The sequence below is a fragment of the Anas platyrhynchos genome, chromosome 5, assembly GCF_047663525.1.
Source record: "Anas platyrhynchos isolate ZD024472 breed Pekin duck chromosome 5, IASCAAS_PekinDuck_T2T, whole genome shotgun sequence".
NCBI lineage: Eukaryota > Metazoa > Chordata > Aves > Anseriformes > Anatidae > Anas > Anas platyrhynchos.
The window spans coordinates 36,484,976-36,506,305 of record NC_092591.1 but is presented as its reverse complement, the minus strand read 5'-3'; the positions used below and the strand labels follow the sequence as shown (position 1 = coordinate 36,506,305).

Genomic DNA, 21,330 nt, shown 5'->3' with positions numbered 1-21,330 from the left:
CCAGAACTCTCTTGTTCCGATTCCTACAGTGGCTTCATGAAATACACCGGAATTCCAGTTCATGGCCGGGCCTCAGTCACTATCACAAGTAGTTCCTTCACAGCAGAAGGCAGGTACCAGCATGCTGTAAGCAGGAGAGTGTTAACTCACTCCACATTAGAATATAGATTAAACTTGCACAAGAAACTAGTACATATTTACTCATGCACCACACGTGCAAACATACATACAGTCTGCACCTATACAGCGAAGAATTAGAGAACAGCAACATTTTAACTCTGGTTTTTATGAGGGGCTCCACTAGTGTGAAGAAAACATGCCTAAGAGCATGTTCAAAGCCAGCCATGGCTAGACTCACAATCAACCTCTTTTCACATACATTTTAATAATAAAACCCAGAATCAGGCCCAGTATTGCACCAAAGGAGCAGCACTATGTATTTGTCCTTGAGAAATCTCCTTAGGGGAACAATTTTCTCCTAACCTTCTCCACAACGTGGCCACTTGCACAGGAGTGCTGTGAATCCCTGGAAATGCTTGTGCTGTGTCAATACTTAGCCTGCAGAAAGGTCAGCCTCCGTCAGCAAGGAAACTAAAAAAACAGTGGTTTTCTTAATTCTCTCCCAGCTTACTTCATCCTCAAAGATGTACTGGTGTGTTTGTACACTGTGAGCCACGAGAAAAAGTACATAGCTTGGTTTTCTACCCTCCAGCAGCAGCAGCTTCCGGGTAACCAAGCATGAAAACAGTGATGGATATATATATACACACCAGCCATCAATGCATCATCTTCCCCTCTTTGGGAAGAAAAAAAAAGTGACATCAGCTGCATTTCTATTTTGAGCAGCCTTACAGCCATGGTTATTACCTCACTCCAACACCAGTGGGGTTTGGGCAGTTGTGTTTGCAAGCATCTTCTTTGCTTTCCCTTCCATCTCAGTCATACATAGCAAGGCATGGGCTCTTTGTTATAAATGGCTCAGGATTCAAATTAGGATTAAATAAAAAAAATAGGATTTATTAAAAGAATATAAAGGAATAGAGGTAAGCAAACAGCGCTGGGTGCACCGGGAGTCTCTGCTCCACCAGGACGCACACCAGTTACATCAAGCAGCTGATTTTTATGCACCTAGACTAGTACATATTCATTACTACTTCTAAAAAAAGAGATTATTAAAATTAGCTTCCGGGGTCCAGTTCCTCCTACTGGAGCATGCGCATCAGTCTCCTCTGGGGGTCTCTAGGGGTCTTTCATGCTGAAGGCTCGTAGTCTTCCTCTCACCCTTTGTACTTACTTGGCACTATTCCAAGTTTATGGAACACTCTCTGTACACTCTCCACAGGTCTTGTCTCCCAACCGTCCTTCAGCTTCTTTTTTCTTCCTCTTAATCTCTTGGCCCCCCCGGCCAGATACCAAGGATCCTCATAGTATCCCATAACAGTCACTAGTTGTTATCAGTTGTTCTGAAACTCCCAGACATCAAACACAAACAGCTTTCTTATTTGACGCTTCACGAGTAATTAAAACATTCTTCCCCAGCCATTCACAGACACATCTATAGCAGTGTTAAGTCAATCTCGAAGAAGACAGGAAAAAAGGCTGTAACTGTTAGAACTAGAAGTCAGGAATAACAAAAGCAAACAGGTTCATAAATTTAAGGAGTGTTTTCTGAAGACGTGATAAATTGACTGGAATGAGGGGGAGACTGGGGCACACTGCATCTGTGGTTCAAGAATTAAACTGCCATTGCAGGGCCCAGAGGCAGACAGGATTCAAACAGAATTATTACATTATTACAGACTTATTTTTTTTATGGACACGAATTTATGGACACGAATTGGAATTGTTAAAACATTCCTCACACTCTTCATCATGTCTGATCAGGCAGCAACAGACAAAGGATGCACGTGAGACCAGCCCAGGGCTGAATCACTGCATTGGTGCCAGCTCTGAAGAAAAACACTCTCCAAGAGAAAGAATACCAACTGTGTTCAGAGAGATCGGATGGAGAATACCACATTCATACCACAAGTGAGCCTTTGGAAGATGGCTGAAGCAAGCAGGGGTCAGCAGTGAGCTTGGAAGTCCCAATACCACCCAAGCTTTTGGGAGCATCCAAATGCATTCTGTGGAACGTGGAATCATTTGCCATTGTAGCATTCACGTTTTAGATCAAGTGCAGTCACATAAAAGATTTATACAGCACAAATCCACGAAATAGGGGTGAGAAAACATCAAAATATCCAACAGAGCTCTCTTAAGGATCACTCCTCGTCCAAATCATCTCTGAGCGTGGGCTTCCAACAGCAGATAAAGACATTGTCACTTTAGACTTCTAGACAGACCTGAAAAGGGTAAGAATAGCCCCTCCAGTGACATCTAGCTATTCCATCAATCCTTCCTTCAACACGTCAGAAAAGGAAAGTCTGTAGGGCCAAGTGATAGCAATGCTGTAAAAGGAGAACTCAGACCTGACATGTTTATTGCAGAGAAACTAAATAAAATCTTTGCAGCAGAACCTTCTTGTTTCCACCAAAGAAAAACTGTTGAGTGTCCCATGCCTGAACCTCCCACTTTTATTTTTGTAGAAGGAGTAGGAAGAGCGAGGAAATCATAAGAGGCTCTGTTTCAAGTTGATGTGGATGAGTTTATGACAGAACGGGAGGAATCAGCCGTGAAGAATCCCAGGGCCAGAACAACACACACGCAACGGAGGAAGCACAAGAACAGAATAGTTGTGCTAGTAATTCCTTTGGGCAACCTCTCGTGGAAAATGTCTTTTGGACCCAAACACCCAGAGGTAGCAACTGTACTGCCAATCTTTAAAAACAAGGTTTACATGAGAAACCGGGAATTACAAGTCTGCAAGCTGGACATCTTGACTGAATTCACCAACAGAAGCTACAATAAAGAACAACATTAATTGGTAGTTCAATAAACATGATCCTTTGGATAAGGATCAACATGACTTCTGTAGGGGTAGGTTCTGTGATATCCACCTCCTGGTATTCTTTGGAAAAATCAGTAATCTTACTGACATATCTAACTTTAATTTCTAAAATGTTTTCGATTACATTCTTCAGAAAAAGTCTTTAATGATGTAACTGATCATGAAACAGAGGGATATGCTTTAGTTCTGCAGGTGGCACAAAAAAAATGTAGGTAGGAATTAATTATTCACTGTCAGATACAAGACCCATCACAGGAAGCCAGCAAAAGTCATTTCAGGGCAGGGGATAGCAAAGGCTTTTCACCAATAAGTAGCAGTGGCCACAGGCAGACGCTGAGGGAAGAACAATAATATTGGACTAGAGGGACCCTTGGCCTGAGCCAGTTTGGCCGTTCTTATGTTCATGTGCTCTCTTCTGTGTGAAAACATTAAAAGGAAGCAAGCCTCCCGAAAACGAGTTCTCCCATCATAACACTGATTTTAAAAAGGAGCATAGTTTTATTTCCCAAGAGAAAGAGGAAGAGGAGACCTATTTCAAATTCCTATCCGAAAGACTCTGGGCAAGCCTTATGAGCCACTGGAAGAGAATCCGTCTCACTCTTTGATAGCCAGGATACAGTTTAAGCAAAGGTTTTGAGATTACACGGTAATTGCCCAATTAGCTCTTGCGTGCAAAAGGGATTCTCTTGTGTTTATCCATATCCAGCAGGGCAGAAATCCAAAGCTTTCTGCCCACTGTGGATTTGCTTTTCCAATTCATTAGGATTAATTCCTCCACCACCCACACAGTTCCCTCAATCTCTTCCTCCCCTCCCTGCCCCATTGCCACCTGTCAGAGTTATAACGATGATTGGTGCCTCTTAAGAGCAGCACAGAGCATCTTTATCCATCTACTTACTGACAGATGCTTTCTCCTCTCCTTTGCTGAACGAGTCCTTTCCAAAAGCCTGCTGCCTGTCAAGCTGTCCCCAGAGCATGTACATGCATAGTGTCTACCCACACCCCCTCCAGTAACCCCGGTGTGTAACATAACCCCGCTCCAATCCCCCAGGCAGCATTCTGTTTTGACAAGTCTCAGAGAAAACATAAGACAACTTTCAAACCCAGTAGCCATCAAGCTAAGCGATAATCCATATAAACTGGCCAGCATCATGCCTTCAGGCTGGCCCAATTTATTTTTTAGCACTTGTAAAGCAGAGGATGAATTTGGGTAGATGGACATACAAGCAAATCCTGTTGCCTAGCCTTGGGGCAAAACCAGGACTGACTGTTTCTTCCCATCTCTGCAGTCCAAGGCTTGTACAGAGGCACAGGAAACAAGCAGGGCATTAATTCTTCTAGCTCCGGCTCATCTACCCCTGCTTATTAAGTAACATCTTTCTCAGAAAGCCTCTTGAATTATATTACCAGAGCTGTTCTGGAAGATAATTGGTTTGGGAAGAGCCATCTCTGATCCTGTTGGTGTCACGGTATGACACGAAATCCTAGGAGTTCTCTTTCAAATTGGAAATCATAATAGCAACAGAGAGCTTTCATTTCAAGAAGAATGAATACAGGAAGAGTGCTTCTGACCCACAGGCCCTCCACGGCTGGAAATTATTTGAACTCCATCAAAGGAGAGCACAGGTAAACTGGAAAGCCCCACTAAAATGCTTTGCTTAGAGACATCCGTCACAGTCCTTAAAAAAAAATTAAAAAATTGGAGTACTTTCAGCAGCCACAGCTGGGCAAGAGGAAGAACAGTCTCACAAACATAACTCCGAATGAAAACCCAAGAGACGGCACAGCGACAAGACACCTAAGGATGAGCCGAGCCGGTCTCGCTGCATGCCAGCTCCTCAGCTGCAGGATGAGAACAGCTTTCTCCTTCTCCGGGGAAGTGCTGGGACGTGCACAAGAGAAGGCCGAGCAAGGATCACGTGCTGGGGTTGAAAAGGCTAAGCAGATCTCTTGAGTACCCTTCTGTTAGTGCCTGCCACGGCAGCACAACACAGAGGGATTCGAATTCGCTTTAAGCTGGCAAGTATCTGCAGTAGCCCCCGGAGCAGAGCGCTGCTCTCTGGGAGCTAATGCATCTTGGCAAGATGCAGGGCACACGGCCCCCTCGCACAGCATTATTTTCTTACCCACTGCTTCTGCACCCTCAGTCCCTCAAGCAGCATCCACCTCTGTGATTCGCACACCGTCATCTTGGTTGCTGGGGCTTTCCTGTCAGGATTAAACGAATTGCAAACTCTGCACTGCCTTTCCCTCCCCCTTACCTCACCCTCCCATTGCTTTTGTACATGCTGAAGTGAAATGCTCCCTCTGAATCAGATTTCAGCTGTCACAAAGCCAGCAGTTTTCTCCTAGGAAGTCTGGGTGCTAATGACAGAATTAGCAGCTGCCTCTAAATAGTTCATCTGCCACATGCGGTCAAAGGCCAGTAAAAGCAAGGCCAGGGGCAGGTGCACGGGCTGACTGCTCAAAGGACCTCCCCAGGCAGGGGGAAGGGAGCGAGGAGACCTCCCCATCCACACAGAGCCCAGGGACAGCAGCAGCAGGTCTGCAACAGGGAGCGTGCCCACCTAGACACAGCGAGGCTACAGGACACAGGGCTGCTCCCCCAGGCACCCTGCTGCTCTCTCCCCTTCCTTCAGCCCACCCCAAGCAGTTACACCTCAGACACCAAGCAGTGCTTAGGGCTGTAACCCCTCCAGCACCCCACAAGCCTCTCCACCCACCCCAACGAGAGCACTTTGTACAGGTGAGACAACAGAAGACAGAAATATTCAAGTGCCTTGCTAGAAGTACGACTGAGGGGGGGACTAGGACTATGGTTTCCGTGTTTCTCTTTCTCAAAATCCAGTGCTTTACTCAAAATGAAGGTTTGGTTGTTCTCGGCGAGGGTCCAAGGACATGCTTCATTGGCAGCATTACACAGTCTATTTAGAGCTTTTGATTCCCACATGTTCAAAGCACTTGTACTTTTCACAAAAACATTGTGGTGTCATTGAACATGATGTTATGTTTGAACTGAAAGGAGGAAAAAACATCTCTCCCCATCTATTATTACACATAAATACGAGTTGGTCTCCTACTATCACGCTATCTTAGGAGAGAATGAAAGATGAGTGAACTCAACCCTATCTATGCTAATTAGTGACCATCCATCATCAATTTACTGAGAGGAAAAAAAGCTTCCTGCGAGGCCTGCCATCATTTCTTCCATTCTGCTTGAAGGCATCCTGGGCTAGAAGGAAGGCTGGGAGAGCCTGGAGGACCCAGAGCACCTGAGCCCCACTTCCATCCCAGGGGCAGTAAAGAGCAGAGGTTAGGGCACACGTTTTAAGAGGTCTGCTCAGTTGCATCACCTAAGAATTCATACAGTAGGATTTCAAATGGTGGCAAAAAGTATAACATTGCCTTCACTTGTCAGCTTAAGGAACTTGTTAGATACATGCTCTTACCAGAGGGAAATCTCAGAGTGCTCCAAAACACTTTTGCAGAGAGCTCAGATGCTGGCAGCATTTAGGTAGAGCTATCACTAAGACTAGCACCAGCTGAAGGCTTCAGGAGAGTTTAGGAAAGGTATCTTGTGCCATGCTGCTCAGGACCAGACAACAGGACCTTTGTTTTATTTGGGTGATCCTGGAGCTATGACATTATTTAAAATGCTTCTTCTGCAGACAGGCAGAAAGAAACAAGTTTGCAAAAACTGCCCTATGAATGAATGGAAAGTCAGGATGTGGGCTTGTTTTCAGATCTGCTTCAATGTGTCATCAAAATTAAAACAGAAATAAACTACTGGTGTCACTCCCTATCCAATATTTCCAACTAGAAGGATCTGGGGGTCAGGTTTTCACACCTGAATACTCCCAACACTGAGAAATGCCTTACATCTTGATGCAGGCCAAGCAATAATCCTCCTCCTCTCATGTGTGCTCTCCGGTCTGTCTCTGTTCAGCCCCTCTCTTTTGGGCTAGCCAACTACCTGCACACAGACAGCAGGCAAGTCCCAGAGCCCCACGTGTGCTCACACACCCCGCTGTTTCTAGAGCAATGGTAAGCAGCAGCACATCTCAGAGACAGGTGATTAGTTGTGCCCCCCAGGGATTTAAGAGACATTCAGGTGCCTTTCGAGGGAGATAAACATTTAAGTGCTTGTCCTACTAGGGGACCATAAAAGACAAAATACCTATGCTGCAGGAGCGTTACACTTCCAAACACACCCAGTGGAACAGTACCAGGACTGCTGCAGGATCCAGGACACAAGCATAACTCTTCTGGTCTCCCTGTTCCTACCTGCATTGCCCCTGCTCGCACATTTCTGGTAGCACCAGGGCATCTGGTGTGGGGTTCAGCTGAGATGGTCACCACTTCTGGGTGGCTTCGTCCATTCCTGAGTGCTTACAGTCCCTAAGAAAACAACAACTTCACAAATAATGAGTGGCAGGGCACCGAAACCTTCCTGACTCGACTGATAAAATGGTTCTCCATGCTTCACGGGCAGTTCAGAAGCTCGACACAAGGGATATTGTGATGATTAATAATTAACTGGCTGGAGACACAGAGCTCAAGGACAGATGCCTCCCATCTGCCGGCTCTGTGAGCTGAGGCTGCACTTTGCAGGAGGAGGGAGGGGAGCCAGCAAGGCGAGGTGACAAGGTTGGTGTGCCCCTAGGACGCTAGCAGCCTTATCCAGATGCTTTTCCTTTTGTCTCCCAACACATAAGAAGGTATTATCCTGTGCTTCTCGAGGTAGCTTTCACTACCCTAGTCACTGGGGGATCAGAACAGCAAGGATCCCTGCCAATTCCTGGTGACAACTCACCTAAATGAGATGCATCCTCAGAAGCTGCATTCGTGTATTTAATAGGCTTTAACATCAGCTTTAATGAGACACCTCTGAGACCTCAGGAGAGGTAACAGACAGCTGGAAATGTGCTTCAAAGTCCTGTGGGTGTGAGAAGCAGAATTCAAGTTCAGTTCAGATGCACCAAGTACAGGATTTTTAAGCACCTGATGTGTTAGAGACTATTAAATTGTTCTTTACAACAACTTTAAAAATTTCTATCTACATAAACGTGTTTGATCCAGCAACAGCTTTAACTGTATCGAGATTATCCAAAACAACAGCTGCAATAGGAACTGAGCTGCATATCTTACAGTAATTACACATTACAAAGGGAATCCTTGGAGCATTTCAATAACATGCCATGTAACAAACGGCACTTAAAAAGACACAGATAGACATGCTAGCCTCCTAGCGTAACTTCACTGCAGGGAAGGGTTTGGAAGAGGCCAGTTTTATTCAAGCCTGCTTCCTGCCTCTCAGAAATAGGGGGAGTTGTAAAGGATGCTGAAAAAGTTCGAGTGTTGTTTGGATACGGGGTGTTGAAGAAGAAATACCGTGAGAGAAAGAAGCATAAGGAGCATCTTCCTCTCCAGCCCCCTTTTCTCTTGCCTCCTGATTCAGCTCCCAGAAGAAATGCTCCCTCCTGAGCGCTGCCTGAATACAAGGGACAGAAGGGGACACCCAGCAGTGCTGCAAGGTCAGAGGGACGTGTCCCCAGTGCAATTAATGAGGTACTGGGACAGATGCCCTTCTGTCCTCCCTCCCCCCCAGGACTGCCCTGCCTGCTTGGCCGGGCTTTGCCATGCCTCTAGCTACCACGATGCGGTGTCTCCTGCCAGCAGCACTCTGCCCAAAGGGAGAGTCAGGATTTGGCCCAGACAGTAAAAACGAGCAGAATTTGCATGGATCCACGTGGTCTGCATTTGTTTATCTTCAGAGAGCCTTTTGCTCTTGACAAGCCACAGCTCTCATGCTCATGAGACCTATACAAAAATGGTAAGTTCCACAGTGCTTCCCTTCTGGCCCCGTGAAGACCTCAGCTTGGAGTGGACCCATTCATTTTGCCTCTCTCTGTTCTGTTTCTGCTTGGCTTACACTGGAATTACTCTGTTCTGGTTTGGTTCAGTAAAACCCATTTGTCAAAGCATTTGTCCCCAGTATCCTCACAGCAGCAAGCACAAAAGGCACAGCGCTCCAGCAGCAGAATAGGTCGGTTCCACGTTCCAGAGATCTGCCAAGGAGAAGATAGCCAGCTGCCTTGGATAATGAGCAGCCATAAAAATTAGAGTGAACAAGGGCATAGCAAATGACACTGCAATCAAGAACAACGATGTTAGAACTGGAGACAGATCAGCCAAAGCCAGTGGGTGGATTTCAGCTTGGGATACGTACTTCCAGCTCTGGTCTCTGCAGGTTTGGAAACATCCAGTATTGCCTGACATCTGTCTAAAAATGCCCTGAATGGCAGCAAAGCAATAGGAGGAGAGAAGAGCAAGGTAGATTTCTATTTACCAGGAAGAGTAATGCTTTCTGCTTGTACTTGACAATGAGGAGTCCAGACACTTGTCCAGGAGAGGATAGACCAACTTTCTAGCCTCCTCAGTCTGTGCGAGGGGATTTGGTTCTCCACCTGCTTCAAAGGGAGGCAGCCTGGCCATGCTCTCATAGCTTATAGAGTCAGGCCTCCTCAGTACTTCTTGGTAAAGCAGTTTCCTTCGATATGAAGTAAAGACAAGACTCCTCCTTATATAAGATACATGTTCAGTGGGCCAGAGAGAAAGTGTGAACAACATTATAGCCTGGTTCAGAGCCTGGCCACCCTCCTGGAACCAACAGGACCCACTGAAATATTCTCTTAGTAGGCAAGTGGATGTTTCCAAACGAAAAGTGTTTTGACAAGAAAGACCGATGACAACCAGATCCAGAGCATCCTGCTGTCAGCCTCTACAGCAGACTTGCATGAAAGGGCAGTTGTTTGAGTCCCTCAGGGATTTTATCCAGGTCTCTGTCACTCTCAATGAATCAGCACTCTAGGTGGTAGAAGTCAAGTGCAGAAATACCACTGATTGTCCCCACATACATGCACAGTGCTCGTGTCAGAACCTCTGGGCACGTCATTGCCATCTGCAAAACCACAGGATACTCCAGCCATCTCTACAAGCTGATAGCTATGAAACAGGATCTATGGGGAAGGAGACCTGGACCTTTGTGGAGAGGAAGCCAGACATCAGATGGATACCCAAAAATGGCCCTGATGTCTGTGCATCAATATCCACTACAAATCACTAGAAGATACTGAAGAGATCACCAAAGGGGCTGTAGTTCCTTGCTGATTTAAGTAAGGCTATAGGTAAAGCAGAGTAACACATCCAGGGCTGAAGGCTCAGCAAAGCATGTTATCAACAGAGCTTTCACGGTGCCAGGTCCTCCATCTCCCGGAGATGTGCATCCATCAGCAGTCACACAGCCGCTGACCTGTGTGCTGACCCACATGATGAAGGCACTTACTAAATAGGCTGAAATGCTGGAAGCATTTCTAGCACCTGGCACTTGTTTATGTGGATAAGCATCCCTGTCTATCAAAGATCAATTGTAAATCATGGCATTTCTCTTACCCTTATCATTGCTTTTCCAGACACCTTAATGTTCAAAGCTGAAAAACTAAGTTACCAATTAAGACAATTTTCCACTCTTAGAACATGGCCTCATGTTTTGCTCTGGGATGAGAAATCTCATTGATTCATGTACTTGTTAGATAAAGCTCTGAAGTAACAGAAATGTTTTCACTCCTCTAGACCGCTCATACAAGAACACTCAGTGTTTACCTAGAACAGCATCAGAATTTTTTTTACCCCAAAGGAATTTGAGTCAGTTTGCAAGAGAAAGATTAACCAGCGTTGTGAATTTTGCTTCTCTTCTTCCCCAGCAGAAACACAGATTTAGCATATTGATCGATCTCTGCCTCCCTCCCCAGCTTCAGTTACGTCATCTTGGCACGATGACAGGAACAACAGAGGCTGAAACACAGAATAAGGGCAACCCAGGCCACCAAAGCAGCCTGCAGTCCTAGGACGCCCATTTAAATTCAGTCCATCTCACCAATGCACAAGCATATACCTGCCTACCACCATGCTCAGAAATGGATCCGACAGCTCTTCCAACGTAGTGGCTTTGTTTCTATCACTGGTGCTCAGCTCTCCACAGAAGCCCCCCTGCATGTAGAAGTGGTCCCCGTGGGCTGCCTCGCTAGGAGGCTTGATAGCCAGCGGAGCCATGGCACCAGAGCACCTCAAACCTACAAACCAGAGACAAAATGCAGAAGGGTCTGCTTTGCTACAGCCAGCATGGATCTTTTGGTTAAGAGTGACAGTCTTCAGTACTGTCAATCCATCAACTTTGATCAGTACTAAGATCGATTTGAAAAAATAATAATAATCTAAGTGACCTTGACAGCCTACTGAGCCATAGGCTAAATCTTGATGCCAGAAGTGTCACATGTCTACAAGGAGCCTGCCTCGGTGTTGGGGGGAGCTCCAAAAACACCAGAGAAATTCACTGGAAGCCAGCTTCCACACAGCTTCAAGAGTAAACCACCATTTCTCCCAGAGCCACGCTCAGAGACAGGTCAGCAGGTTGTGACTTTGCTTGTAGATGAGGTTAAATAATAAGTCTCAGGAGCAACATAAGTTTTCTGTGAAATTAGAACTGACCTTGCCTTGAGAACCCGGATGTATATCTGCAATCCTGCCCATAAACAAGCCACCTTCTGCCTCTCCAGGAATTCAGGCTGCCTTGCATTGAGCCCTTTAGAGGCACTAGGTCAGGTTAGCACCTGGAGGAGCCAACTCAAACACTGCTGGGTTAACAAGGGACCTGTGAGACTTTTCTCCAGAAGCAGAGCTCATGCATTTATTGCACCGTGTTAGCCTTTCCTTAGTTCTCCTCACTCATAAAGGTTTTGTGTATTTACTGATGCTGATGTGAAGGAGAGCGTGTTGTGGAGCAGCATTCCTAGCACACGTGGCATTCACAGAAGTGTGAATTCCCGCGGTGCTCCGGTTGAGCCAGTTCAAGTCGTCCCACGGGGCAGCAGAGCACCAGTTCAACAAGCTGCTGACGGGGTGAACACTGTAGCTGGAAAGAGCAATGCTCTGTGTACAGTCAAGAGGCACAGTCAGGAGATGGAGATTATCAAACATCTCATGCCCGAGCTTAGAGTAGTCAGCTAGAGAAGTGCTAGAGAAGATGAGCAGCAACGCGGACAGGTAGCCGGCTTGTCACCCTGACAACATCAAACCAGACTGTTCCTGACGGATAAATGCATCTCCAGGCTGTTGCTAAGACAACAAAAAACCATTTATTATGCATAAATGGGCACATTTCATCGCTGGGCTTATTAACCCAGGCCATGCCACTTACTCTGTAGCTTCTTAATTGGGTTAGATCAGATGCCATATCCCGATTGCTGCTTCTTGAACTAATGGACTCAGCTGCAGCTCAGTGTATTAGCTGCTTTATCTCTTCTTCCTCCAATTGATTTCCTCTCTCCAAAGATGCAAGAAAGAAGGGACGTCTAGTTTCATTTCATCATTTTCCCACGGGCTTGACTCAGGCGCTGACTACACCACAGGGCTCTGCATCACTGACCTGCTTTCCTCTTCCCTTCGCTCCTGCGCTCAGGCAGCAACCCCGCTCTGCCTGGTCTGCCTGCGGCCAGCCTAATGTCACTACAATTGAATTGATGCAGACTCGGAGAAAAGAAGCAGAAACAAAGCCTAGCTTTGATTAATTTGAAAATTTGGATGTTCTGCTTGTAGATTTGCCATAACACCCTATTTATTTATTTTTAAAGCCAGAAACGCTTGCACTTGGAGATGTTGCATCCAAGAGAAGTGAAGCCATGGATAGCCCTCTGGGCTAAGGACTCTGCTGACATCCCAGTAGAGCAACTTGCTCTACTATCCTACTTCCCCTCATTTGCAGGAGTGGACTACCCAGTCTCTCTGGCTTCTAACCAAGCATTTTCCTCAGAGATTTCTCTGGATCCATAACCACAAGTAATAACACATAACAATAGTGTATTACCATCACAGATCTTGCAGTGGGACCTTTTTTTCCACTTGATTTACTGTGACTCCAAGACCTATGCACCATGAGCATAGTTTAACAATCTCACCAAGAAGCCAACAGGCGGCCAATTAAAAGCTCCAGGAAGACAGAGAAAACAAGCATTTGATATCTACCAGCCCTCCCTTCCCACTACTGCCTGTGACTAGCAGGAAGTTCAGTTGCTCAAAGAAAGAAGCAGTTCAGCACTTATGTAGGACATGTTACAACACTGTGGGGAAACCCACTACGAGACACCAGGCAGCTGCTATCTCACCAGTCTGTTTTGTTACACAGCATGCTGTACGGGATACGGTCTGAAGGCAGCAGAGTGAGGTTCTGTGTAAATTAAAGAGTCAGTGACAAAGTAAAATCCCAAGACCATAATCTTCCCCTTGTCACTCAGCAATTTAAGGATCTACCTTTAATCTAATCCTGTAAGAAGCCTGTGAAGTAGATAAGATACCAGAGATCTTCCTCAGCCAGGGCTTATTCATGAGATTCTTACAAGCTTTGCAAGTGGTCACAGAACAAATAAGGATATCGTATACCTACCAACCTTTTCCAAGAATATGGAAAACTTGAGTGAACAGTGTGTTTTTGAGAAATGAAGTGATTCAGATTTGGCAAATAGTTCTGGCGAGAGATGATTGGCAAACATTTTTAGGAAGAGTCAAAACATTTCATTTAATGTGTTTTAAGAAGTGGGGATTTTGTTTCAGAACAACTATTTTTTAAAATATATTAGGAGATGCCAGAATTTAATTAAAAACTCCCAAAAGCAATTTTGCATTTTGTTTTCCATTTGTTAAATATATTGTTTGGCCAACATACGAAAGAGAAAAGAAAAAGAAGAGATCCCACTGACTCTCTATCACTTCATCTTTCAAGACCACAAGTTGCTGTACCGACGTAAAGCAGCACTTCAGCTCATCCCAGCAGGAAACTCCGCAGCTATCAAGCTAGTTGATGAAAGAATCCTTTTGCTTTCCATTTGGCTTCCTGGAATACCAAAGGCCGTCAGGTGATGCAGTATTTCTCTATACATAGCAGCTCACAAACAACTCCTGAATAGTGCAGAAGGGGGACCACCACCTGCAATAGGATTTCTCACCTCTCCCTTCTGACTAAGTGAGCTGAGAGCATCCGAGACCTCTACTTGCAGTAATCACAAACATGTTGACATTCTTCTGAGTAACTAGACTCACTCTTCCCTCCAAATAGAGAGATAATAAAGCGTTCCACGAGCTAGTCAGTGCTTAAAACATTTGCTCCAGAGAATCAAGTGTTTTGCTTGCAATCCTTGCTGCAGCTTCTAAAGCAGATTCAAAGACTCCTTATGTACTGAAGCTAGAGGAACAAAGAACCTCTAATTCCTTCAGCCTCAAAGCACATAATTATAGTGGTCAGGAGACTCACTCTGCCTGTTCCACCTGCATAGGAAGCCAAAAAGGGATGCTAGAATGGTAAGGTTGCACTGGTTTTCAATCCTGTATACACGTCACCATCTCCAAATCAGATGCAAGCAATGCTCGTTCAAGCATAAGGCCAAAAATAGCAGGAAGAAAAGAAGCTCTTATCTCCATAATATTATTCTGTGACAGAAAAATTAGCTTAAAGCACTGAAGTGTTGTGTGTTTATACTGTGGCCATACAGACCCTCTAGCTTTACATCTTTCCTCACTGATCACTGGCCTCTCCTCTCTACTAAGAGACTCTCTGACAAGCCTCTTCTCAGAGCACATAAAATAAACAACACCCAACCCTCACCCTGTGCCAGGGCCTGCTGCAGAATACCACAAGCAGGTTTCCCCACCACAGCGCGCTCACCTGAAAATCCTACCTCTGCTCCAGGGCTGAGAAGAAAGCCAGAGTGCTCCATGCAGCTCCCCCTCCTTGAGGCAATATCCTGCTGCCAGACCTTGATCCCCGAGCCCAGCTCCACACCAAAGGCATTTATAAAGTCAGAAAGAAACAACCTCTTTGAAGCTTTTCTCCTCACCTGAGCCACTCCCAGGCTGTAATCAGCTTCTGCTGCCTGGCCATGAGGAGCACAGGCTGTGTTTCCTGGTGGCCCAGCTGAAACTACTTCTCCTCTCCCATGAAGGACGGACTTGTTACAGCACACTGGGCCCTGCTGAGACACTGTGGTGTCACCACCAGAGAGAGGACAGTGGAGGTCAACCACACTGTCACTGTTCAGAGCCACAGCTCGTTTGACGTTTGCAGAGAATGGGGTGGCCGCTTTTCCACCACCACAGGGTGCCAATCCTGTGGTCACAGTGAACTCAATGTAACTTCCCCCTCTGGGCTCATCAGGTCACAATGAACTAAGTGACAGCTTGCAAAATGCAAGGAGCTTTGGAGCGTACCTTAGTAGTGAAGACAGACACTCGTGATTTCTGTGGCTGATTGTTGAAATTTTGGGCCCTTGAACATGAACACACAAGTATATAAAAGAGAGAGGAGCTACAGTAACTTCAGTGCTTGCTGCACTGCACTTCCTTCTGTCCACTACCCTGGTGACATGTAGAGATTTCTCTCCCAGTGAGTGTGTACAAACACCTCCCTCCCTCCCTCCCTAGAAATGCCTCCTTCTATGCTGATGCAGCCTCCCAGGATGCTCAGTTCCACCACACTGATAAAAATCAGTGGTGAGATTCAGGTTTCCAGAATTCCTGGAAACAACACACACGACCATAGTTTTACAACCGCTGGCCAAAATGCCACCCCTACTTCAGCACAGGCTGCAAGCAGTAATACCACAAACACAAAATGACACTGTCATCCACTAATCAGTGAAGCAAGAGAGACCCCAACCTGTCATCTTCAGGGCCACCCTTTGCTATCAGCCATGGCCCATCAGCCCTTTAGAGGGCAAATGACATAAAGGACACAAAGAACTAAAAGAGTTTGGGAAAGCCATTTTAAGGAATTACATTTTTTGCTACCTCTCTTAAGTTAGATGTCATTGGGAGAAATCTCAGAGCTAGCGTACCTACAGTGACCTGAATGTTATTTAACTCAAGATGATAGCTTTGTATGTTATCAGCTGCAAAGACAGTGGAAATTCAGGACAACTTTACCTACAATAAAAAAGGGACAGCAACAATGTAAATATTTTTTCTTTTAATTTAATAGCATGAATGTGCTTTGCAATAAGCTGAAAACATGATGGGAGCCCCCAGCTTGAATCTCTGCCAAACTGACTATTTTTAGTTGAATGTGTTTAGCTAGCTTGTTAAAGCTTTAAACCTAGGCAATATTTGCAGTCACTCTTATGTCAGATTTCAGGAAGTGACATTCATTAACGTTACAATGATGTAGTTAACTATTCTAAAGTAAGACAGAAAGAATTAAAGCAATAAGGAAACAGAATGAGATCCTGACTGAAGAAAATCAACCCTGTGATCTAAGCAAGACCTCATCCATGACGAACAGCTTATTAAGGGGGTTTGGAGGGAAGGGATCAGCAAGTTATGAAGAGGAAATTGATTTATCTTTCCAAAAGTAAAGTGATAACTGACTGATTGGAGCAAACTCTGTCATAGATGTTACAGAGAGAGTTATTTCCTGCAGGTCTCCAAACAGCTGTTGGCTTAGGTTAAGTCCATGCAAGAGAGAGATTCAGATTGGGAGAGACTCATCCACAATCAAGCCCCTGATCCGTGTTGTTATTCTGTATTCACATTTAGAGCTTGCATCAGACTTCAGCATCATGCATACTCTTTAAAATATCCTTGTTGAGCAGCAAAGCTCTCCCTCCCGGTCTTTTTTGCAAGTGCGTACTGGTGTGTAGAAGCTCTCTAGCAACAGATAAAACAGGATATAATCACTCTGCATGCTGGGGGTTAGGGAAATTGCTTTCAATGAAGATATTCTGAACACTTGGAATACAAGTGATTTTTGCTCAATTCTTTTACGCTGAAGAAAATAAGTCTAATAAATAGATCTACCTGTTTTAGCTGTTTGTGCTAAACACCTCATTAAGCATAAGCTTTTTTTTTTTTTTCCCTAAAAGAAGCATGGTACATATCCAATGGGTAAAAGGATAAATGGCTACAATCTTTGAATACACAAGACTACACAGAATGGGTATTTCATAGCTGCACAAAGCCCATAATTGAACTTCTGCCCTAAGGGTAAGCTTTCCTGCAGTGTAAGTGCTTCCAGATGCCATACAGGGGTCATGTTCCTTGTCAGGAAAGCAGAGCTTTACATCCAGTTAATTGTTATCCCCAGCTGTCTTTTTTTTTTTTTCTTTGAGACTAGTTTTCCAACAGTCATTCAAGCAAATGTGCTCATTTCCCAGTTCCCCCGCAATTCCCCACCACAGTGTAACAAAGTGCAGATTTTGCATGGCTGCATTCCAAACTCCGTGGTGTTAAAATCATAGCAGCAATGGAAAAGCATGTAGCCTCAATAATCATAATGTAGGATTTGAACTAGAGGTGACTCAGTGGTAGTCAAACAGATGCTATATGAAAATAGAATGGTTTCTATGTACAGAGCATTAACTTGTGGTTAACCCATGGAGTTAGTACTGACACAGGAAGGTTTGTGTGGCTTGCTGGTACGCAAAAATTACTCAGTCTGAATTAAACTGATGACCTTGATTGAGTTCACTGTGTCTGGGTGTCCATCTCAACACACAGTGACCATGAACAGCAAGTCCCTTCTCCACAGCTTCCTTTGGGCATCATCTTTGGTGTCAATGACATTAAAGAGAAGGCAAAGACCAAATCTGTCCAGATCCCTTCAGCTCGGTACCAAAATATTAACTGATTTGAGACAGCTCAACAGTGACTGAGAGGAAAGTTCAGACCACAGCCAGCAGCAGAACAAAGTGGAAAAAAAAAAAAAAAAAAAAAAAAAAAAAACAAGGCAGACAGTGCATACAACAAAAGAGCAACACAACCCCTTTACCGTCTTCAAATTATTAGCTAGGAATTCCTGTGTGTACGTGTGCAATGTCAGCCTCTTGTTACCACAATCTAGCCACCAGCTGCTTGGGTTACCAGACCTATTGCTTGAAGAACTGCTTGGGGAAGCTCGCAGTTCAGGCTGCCAAGCAATTGACCATTAAACACTCAAGACCAAAGTCTAGGGAAGGAGTTTACACCCATTTGGTCACTTTTGCCAATACTAGCTCCAGAAGAGGCAGCTTCAAGCTATTCTTGTGCTTTCCAGACTGTCCTTCAACATAGACACAGTCCTACCTGAAGAGTCCTTACCACCCCCTCTTACCTCAGGAAATAACCTACCTTTTTCAGCCAACAAAAGATCACTTTATCTTTGTGATGAGAAGAGGTTTGGCATTTACTAGAGCCCACCCTTTGGTGGCTATTCACTGGATTTTCCCAACAGGGAAACCTACATTACTCTGCGGCCTTCCTATTGAAAGTTGTCACCCTTTGATGACAAAAAGCAAAAGTATGCCATAATCTTAAAGTACAGAGCTGGATAGCTGGATGTATAGAGCCAGTCAGGACATGGGCCACATAAAGTTATATTTTCCCCAGTAAAGTTCACTCAATTCTTTGTAAGATTTGACAACTTTTTTATTTTTTTTAAGCACTAGCTCATAAATGCAGGAGAGGATGTACATTGCCATCAAAATGTTCCTCACCTTAACATGTCTATCCCAAACTTGTGCTGGGCCAGAGAGCAAACAGGTTGTGCCAAGCCTTCTTTCTGGGGGCTTGTCCCAAGGATGGGATTCAGAGATCATCTGTTTGTTAGCCCAGGGAGTTTCCACTGACATTGCCCCTTGCAGAAGGAGGGCAAGGGAAGCAACTTGCTTCGCTATGAACTTCCAGGAAACATTTCCAAGCAGCATGTCCCTGTGCTCCTCCCTGTGCTGAAACTTCATCAGTTCAGACTGCTTTTTACTCCTGCTGTTCCAATTAACCTTCAGAGACAATGATTAACTACTATCTCATGTATACGAGGGACTGATCCAGATTATTAGCCTAGAAACCACATCCTTAATATAATTCTACAGATGTTTCTCATCCCTGGATGATATCCTTACCCCTTCCTCACAGCCTGGCAGTCCTTGATCACTCAAAATTAAACGACGACTGGCTCCTAGAGAGAGGTGATCACATCTTTCTTAACTGGGACACTGGAAATTAAAAAGTCCTCCCCTCACCCACTGCTGCTCCTGAAAAATCCTGCAGAAAATCCAGCACGGTTTTACCTGTAATCTGCCACAACGTGCTGAACATTTCGAAGAAAAAAAAATAAACAACCGTGGTCAGCGTCATCTCTGACAGCCAGAACATGGCATATTCAGATGAGGAGGCTGCTGGAGGAGGGTGGACATCCCCCTCCCTGGGGATCTGTGCTTGGCTCCTCTTCGTGCAATGCCTGCCTCCGAGCACAAGCTCCCTCCCCGTCCCTCTGCTCCCACAGCCCGAACTGCTTCGCACTCACCATATCATAGACATTGAGGATCACCGGTTCATTGGCCATTGTTGATTGCAGCGGAGGCTGGATGAAAACCTCTCAAGTCCCTGCCAGATGTGCGGTGCTGCCCCCAGGGTACGCCTTCACCCTGAGGCAGGCAGAAGGAAGAGCCTCATCCTGCAGCCTCCCAGGGAAGGAGAGCGGAGGGAGGAGGAAAGGAGGGAAATCTCACGGCTGGGGGGTGCGGGGTAAAGTTGGTTGCAAGAAGGCAGGAAGGCTTGGGCTGGTGGTGCTGGTTGTACAGGGTTTATTTCACCTCTCCACAGCGTGACGGACACCGGGTTTCCTTCTAACTCTGCAGCTGGCCCCCCGGGGGTCTGTAGGTTGATGCACGGCCACCGGCCGGGGGTGTGAATCCCACAGAGAAGCCTCCAGCCCCAGGGACGAGCCCTCCTCTGGCTCCGGGGGTAGCAGCAGGAGCAGGGGGGGGAGATGAGCTCTCGGCGTCCTTCTGGGCAGCTCGGCGTGCTGAGGGCTGCAGATCCGCTGGGAGCCCCGATGGGGGGAACCGGGGCTCAGGCGCTCCGGGGAGGGGGGCTCTCGGCCCCCGGCAGGACGCGGCGAAGAGGCTGTGCCAGGGGGGCTCCGGCGCGGGGCTCGGCGGTGGCAAGGAGCAGAGGAAGGGGCCGGCCGCCCCCGGGGCACAGCCGGGGTGCTGCCAGGGCCATGGCGCCCCCGGCCCGGCGGGTTGACCTGGCGGCTGCGCCTGAGGCGGCGGGCGGCTGGCGGTGGGGCCGCGGGGAGGAGGGCTCCGGGTGGGCTCCCCGCTCTTATTTCGGCAGCGGCTGGTCCCGGGCCGGGCAGCTCCTGCTGGCTGCCGGGCAGGGGGTCCTGCCCCGGCCTCTGGCGGTGGCTGGCTGCATGTCGGCACGGGGCAGGGCGGGGAAGGGCCGGAGTTGCACTTCTGTCAGCGGCGGGGGCCGGAGTTTCTCCTGTCCTGCGGGTACTTCACGCGGGTCTCACGCGGCCGGGCGGCTCTGCAGTGGCTTGCCAGCAAAAGCTCCCCTCCGACCTGGATGCGAGAGTCAATTATAAAATCCACTGCGGTAATTTCATCTTCCCTTCGCTCCTCCTCTCGCTTTAAAGGGAGAGAGCAGGGCGTGCGATGGTGCCGGGAAGGGGCGCAGTGGGGACTGGGGGGGGGGAGGCGCCGTGCACATCACCGCCGTGACCCGAGGGGCTCAGGCACCGCACACTTCGTGGAGCAGCCCCCTTATCCCCCCCCCCAAAAAATAAAATAAAATAAAATCTATCTATATAAATAAATAAATAGCAGGGATGACCTCATCTGAGCTGGAGGCGTAGCTGAGGCTCTCCGCCAGCTCTCAGCCAACCAGCTCTGCATGGGAATCGCAGGGAGCCCGTTACATCAGCAGAGCCCAGCATGCCACAGCCCTTCCCGGCGCTGTCCCCGGCCGCAGGGCACCCATCCCGGCCGGGGAAAACGCTCACCTCCCTCGGGCAGGGCCAGGAGGACAGCCCACAGCCCTGCAGCCTGCCCAGCCACTTGCTAGGCAGCGAGCAGGGGCTGTGTGGCGGTGAGTGCATCCACGTCCTGCCTTGCCAGCTGCCTGCCAGGAAACTTTTCCCCCAGCCGGTGCCAGAGGAGACCTGGCTTTGCCCTAAGGGTACACGCTTCCAAAGGGGAAAGCCACGTCTTGGGTGTGCAGCATGGCAGGGACTCCTGCACAGCAATGTCATCTGGGGTAGTTATCCCGTGGGGGGGGTTAGGCAACTCCAGGCACCCCCAGCCCTCCAAGCAACCCCAGGTACCCTGCTGGGTGCCTTTAACCAGCTGGCTGAGGCCTGCAGGAACAGCCAGTGCCGGTGGGAAAGGCTGCCTCCTCCTCCCTGCCACCGCAGATCCCGGCACTGCTCAGAGGACAGGTTAAACCCCCAGCAACATACAAGGACTGCTAAGCAACAACAGGCTCCCTCCACAAGGAGCTAAGCACCATCATTTGCG

The 21,330-nt window shown here is 47.0% G+C and overlaps 1 protein-coding gene across 6 annotated transcripts in view; it reads right to left on the bottom strand.

Moving 5' to 3' along the window:
* The window catches only part of LOC101799748 (deubiquitinase DESI2), a 54,180-nt gene extending 33,602 nt beyond the window's left edge, over nucleotides 1-20,578 (bottom strand). The window contains exons 1-2 of one of the 6 annotated variants that reach the window (XM_038179143.2): nucleotides 19,332-20,577; nucleotides 11,819-11,921 (exon numbers count right to left, since the gene is read on the bottom strand). In XM_038179143.2, the coding sequence (XP_038035071.1) occupies nucleotides 11,819-11,921; nucleotides 19,332-19,345 (117 nt within the window). In that variant the 5' untranslated portion in view covers nucleotides 19,346-20,577. Of the gene's footprint in view, nucleotides 1-5,076; nucleotides 5,159-7,234; nucleotides 7,433-11,818; nucleotides 11,922-14,736; nucleotides 14,879-19,331 lie in introns of those variants that run through there. The other 5 variants (XM_038179144.2, XM_038179142.2, XM_005021623.5 and 2 more) reach the window with 5 other exon arrangements.
* Between the last annotated feature and the right edge of the window lie 752 nt (nucleotides 20,579-21,330).